General features: G+C 43.1%; 1 protein-coding gene across 1 annotated transcript in view; it reads left to right on the plus strand.

Annotated features, from left to right (window-relative positions):
* The window catches only part of top2b (DNA topoisomerase II beta), a 198,753-nt gene that overhangs the window by 26,192 nt on the left and 167,409 nt on the right, over positions 1–5,152 (plus strand). The window contains exon 4 of the mRNA XM_037693118.1: positions 4,387–4,450. Coding sequence (XP_037549046.1) covers positions 4,387–4,450 — 64 coding nt within the window. The remainder of the gene's footprint in view (positions 1–4,386; positions 4,451–5,152) is intronic.

The following is a 5,152-nucleotide window of genomic DNA, read 5'->3' on the forward strand; positions in this document are numbered from 1 at the left end:
TTCCTCTGGTGGAGATGATCATAGCCACAGAATCAGCCATCCGCAACAACTAATTGAAAGAAGGTGAAGCAGAACAACTCAGAATCAAAGTTTCAGCCTGCCTCAGCAATGCCAAACCACCACCTTCCAACGTCAGTTGAGAGGAAAGGGATGCACTCACCACTCTTAGCAAGGACAAAAACATCATCATTCTCCCAGCAGACAAAGGAAGGTGCACAGTGATTTTGAACCAGAAAGACTATCTTGGGAAAGTTATGACACTCCTTAATGACTTAACCACTTATGAACCTCTGAAAAGAGATCCAGGAAGTTTTTACAAGAAGAAGTTAATAGATTGTCTGAAAGATTTGGAGCAGGACAAGGCTATTGATCGTATTGTGTACCACAGACTGTACCCAGGGGAGGACACACCTAGTCTGTATGGTTTATCTAAATTCACAAACAAGGTGCACCTTTAAGACCAATTGTTAGCATGATTAACTCTGTCACTTACAATGTTTCCAAATATCTGGCGTCTGTACTCATGAGGAACAACTTCTACCCTGAGGCTGTTAGACTCATGAATCTCTAACTAGAATAATCACTGTGAAAAACCATATCATGTTGCTGCTGATCTGTTGATGTTGATGTGTTCATGCGTGCACATCTGCTCACAGACTCATGTTCATGTTTGTGCTGATGTTCAATGTTTTTATGTTATGAGTGCTTAGTGTATATTTAGTTGATGTTTTTCTTAGTTCATATCTTAGATGTTATTACTGTTTTTCTTATACATTTTATTGTTGGATGTAACTGGGACCCTGTGTACATAATTTCGCTCCACCACATGTACCACATGAGGTGCGAATGACAATAAAGAAACTCTGACTCTGACTCATCCCTTTAGTTGGCAGCTCAGAACACCACATACAGAACACCATGGACTTTGTGGATAAGGTGAGGGATGTCATCATGGAGACTGATGAAACAATGGTCTCTTTTGATGTCACATCTCTCTTTATGTGCATTCCTGTTGATGATGCAGTAGATAGAGGTGGTCAGTTTAAGGCCCTGTACACACGTAGCCGGATATCAGGAAAACCGAATAGTTTATCATGCGGTGTGGCCTTTCATCCACACGTGAACTCCGGTTGATGTAACTATAAACGAATAATAACAAAAACTCCGACCAAAGTGGAGATTTGAGAAATCTCCTCTTTCGGGTTTGCGTGTGGACTTTCGGAGCCTGAGATATGCGCATTATGTCTGCGACAGATGGTGCAGCGCGGCGCTGACGTCACATGTGCGACAATTGTTTTTGTTTGCCCATTCATTCGGAGGGAAAATGACTGCGTTTAGGGAAGTACTAATTGTAACGCTGGTTCAGGCAATTTTTGCTTGCTTGTTTTTACAAGCACAACTCGCGGTCTGTCCACACAAACGAACCTCCAGGCGCCATGATTCAATACTAACAGGAAGTTGTGGTTGCTTTGAAGGGTTGTGATTGGCTGATATACGTTTCACCTTTGCACTACACTGCCTCCTATGGGTTGGGCATATTCTTTACAACGCTCTGTGGTGAACATCACCGGGTTCATGTAGACGATCATTTTCTCTATCCGAACATGTATGTACGGCAATATTTTTTTGCGCAGATATTCGTTTTTTCAAACACCAGGCTACGTGTGTACAGGGCCTAAGATTAAAATCATACACCACTCTGAGCAGCAGGACCACGCTTTCCACAGAACAACTGTGTTCAACTCTTGAAACTGTGCCTGCAGTCAACCTACTTCACATATGGGGAGCAATATTATAGGCAGAAACATGGGTGTGCTATGGGGTCTCCAGTTTCTCCTATTGTTTCCAACCTGTACATGGAGGAGGTAGAAAAGAGAGCCTTGACATCCTTTTCAGGGACACCACCAAGTCATTGGTTCAGGTATGTTGACGACACCTGGGTTAAAATTAAATCTCAGGAAGGCCCACATTTTATTGACCACATCAACTCTGTGAATAAATACATCAAGTTCACACGAGAAGATGTAAAAAATGGCAGGTTGGCTTTCTTGGACTGTGAGGTCTCAGTCTCTGATAGAGGACATTTGCAAACCAAGGTGTACCGCAAACACACCCACACAGACCAGTATTTGCAGTTTGACTCCCATCACCCTTTGGAGCACAAGTTAGGACTCATCAGGACTCTTGTCACAAAACAGACAGCATCCCCACTAACTCAGTAGCCAGGCAGAAGGAGAAATCCTACACAAGACAGGCTCTAGAGCAATGTGGATATCCTAACTGGGCCTTCCTGAAAGCAGAGAAGAAACCCAAACAGGACTCCATTCAGCCATCAGGTGAAATGAAGGAACCCAGACCAGTGGTCATTCCGTATGTTGAGGGAGTATCAGAGAAACTGAGACGTTTATTTTCCAAACATAACGTCCCAGTGGCTTTTAAACCCCAAAATACATTACGGCAAAGACTGGTTCATCCCAAAGATCCAGTCCCCCGGCACAAACGGAGTAATATTGTGTATGCTGTTCAGTGTCAGGAGGGCTGTGATCAGTCTTACATCGGGGAAACAACAGCCACTGGCCAAAAGGATGGCCCAGCACAGAAGATCAACATCATCAGGCCAGGATTCTGCGGTCTACACTCATCTCCAGGCCAGCGGTCACTCTTTCAGGGTCGAAGATGTTCACATCCTGGACAGAGAGGAACGATGGTTTGAGAGAGGAGTAAAGGAGGCCATCTTTGTGAAAAGAAATCGTCCATCGGGTGAAGGCGTCCGGGTTCAACTGTCCCCCTCTTACAATGCTGTTATTCCTAGTATCACTCAGCCCTCTGTGAATAATAAACAGCCATCAGTGTGCTAATGATCCGTTGTTAGGCTGATGGTCCTTCTTGACCATGTGAGCAGCTGGTTTTGGTTGTCAGCAGCAAACTGGTTTATCCACTCTGAGAAGGTGCTATTTAAGAGACTGAGCTGAATACAGCACCTCAGACTGAGGAAGTCTTTCAGATGAAAGACGAAACGTATCTACATTTTTTCTGCTTTGTTTTGTTTTTTTGAATGTCCAGAGGACCAGATTGAACTTTTTTAGATTAATTTACTGTAGTTGATGCAGTTTTGCTAACTCGTGCTGAGTACAGTGGATATTACAACTATAACCACCCTCATGTAAAGTGCATTGATGCTACATTAAAGCTAGCTTATGAAGCTAACAAATCTCTCTGCTCCCTTCACTTGTTTCAAAAGAGTACTCGGTTTATGTCAGTCCTTCTCAAATAGTGGGGCGTCCCGGGGGGGCCTGGGGCAATGCCAGGGGGGGGGGGGCGCATGTGACCCTAGAAAACATGCTTTTTTTTGCCGCAGGGAGTAGTTCTTTTTTTTTTTTTTTTCCCCCACCATTCTAATTTTGTCGCATGCATTCCCAATAATAAAGTTATGAACAAATATGGTTGCCTTGTCGTTTTGGGAGCCATGCATGAACCGTGTCTCTCTCCTCTGCTGCTGCCACGATAAATAAACTCCGACCGTCACCTCCTCCGTCCTCCGCTGCTGTTTTTATGTCCATGTGCTCTGGATGTCACTCACAGCGTGCATGCAACAAAGAGTAAACTGATGCGAGAGCGACACCTCTTTCCCCTTTTATGTTGACAAAATGTTTGTTTTATCGATGAGTTTGTCAAAGCACAATTTATAGAAGTAATGTTTTATACATGTTAGGACTATTCTTTGCTGACAAAGTTAATTCACCTCCTCAGTTTAACTGCTTTTTTTAATGCTCTGGACTCTTGTCAATTCACAGCATGCAGGTGACAAAGAGTAAACTCAAAGCGAGAGGGTTACCTGCCCCCTCTTTCCTCTTTCGCGTTAACAATTTTTTTTGTTTTATCGATGAGTGTGCTCATTGATCCTGACTTTCTCATTTTGATTTAAAAACAATTTATAACAATTTTATAAACACTATTAACAGTCGCTGCGGAGAGTTGGGGGTGGGGGTGCGCAAAATGTTTACTTCTTCCTTGGGGGGGAAAAAACAGAAAATAATTGAGAAGCACTGGTTTATATTTACTTTGAAGTAAACATAAACAAACAACAACAGTGTTCCGCCTGACCTAATGCCAGAAGGGCTTGTATAAACAATCCACTGCATGAGGATCTACCAGCCTGTCTCTGTCTGCCTGCCTGCCTGTCTGTCTGTCTGTCTTATGGAGTGTTGTATAATGTTTTGGTTGTGTTAACCGAGTCTGATGAATATTAATCTAGGTGTTTTCTCAGATGTTGCAGACTAAAGCCTCTAATTGAAATCAAGACTAAAATAGGATTCAAACAGACACAAGCTGATTTATTTCTGACAGACTCATGTCTAAAGTTGTTTTTGTTGTTCTTCTTGGCAGTCAATGCAGCAGACAACAAACAAAGGGACAAGAACATGACAGCCATCAAGATCACCATTGACCCGTAAGTTAAACCCTCACTCGATCACCAAATAAAGCACATTTTCATCCAGAACCATTTGGATCATCCAGAACTCATAAAGGAAAACAGCTGTTAGCGTCTCACTAATCTTTGCTGTGTATTAAAAAGGCACTGTTCATATTTAGCTTTATGTGCTGTATCTTTGAGTATCTAAAAAAAGTTAAATCTGGTCCTCTGGACATTCAAAAAAAACAAAACAAAGCAAAGCAAAACAACAAAAAAATGTAGAAACGTTTCGTCTCTCATCCGAGAGACTTCCTCAGTCTGAGGTGCTGTATTCAGCTCAGTCTCTTAAATAGCACCGTCTCAGAGTGGATCAACCAGTTTTGCTGCTGACAACCAAAACCAGCTGATCACATGCTCAAGAAGGACCATCAGCCTAACAATGGATCATTAGCACACTGATGGCTGTTTACTATTCACAGAGGGCTGAGTGATACTAGCAATCACAGTATTGTAAGAGGGGGGCAATTGAACACGTAGGCCCCCACCCCTGTTTAACGATGGACGATTTCTTTTCACAAAGATGGCCTCCTTTACTCCTCTCTCAAACCATCGTTCCTCTCTATCCAGGATGTGCACATCTTCATCCCTGAAAGAGTGACCGCTGGCCTGGAGATGAGTGTAGACCGCAGAGTCCTGGCCTGATGATGTTGATCTTCTGTGCTGGGCCATCCTTTTGGC

This window comes from Nematolebias whitei, chromosome 19, assembly GCF_014905685.2.
Source record: "Nematolebias whitei isolate Nwh7 chromosome 19, NemWhi1, whole genome shotgun sequence".
Lineage (NCBI taxonomy): Eukaryota > Metazoa > Chordata > Actinopteri > Cyprinodontiformes > Rivulidae > Nematolebias > Nematolebias whitei.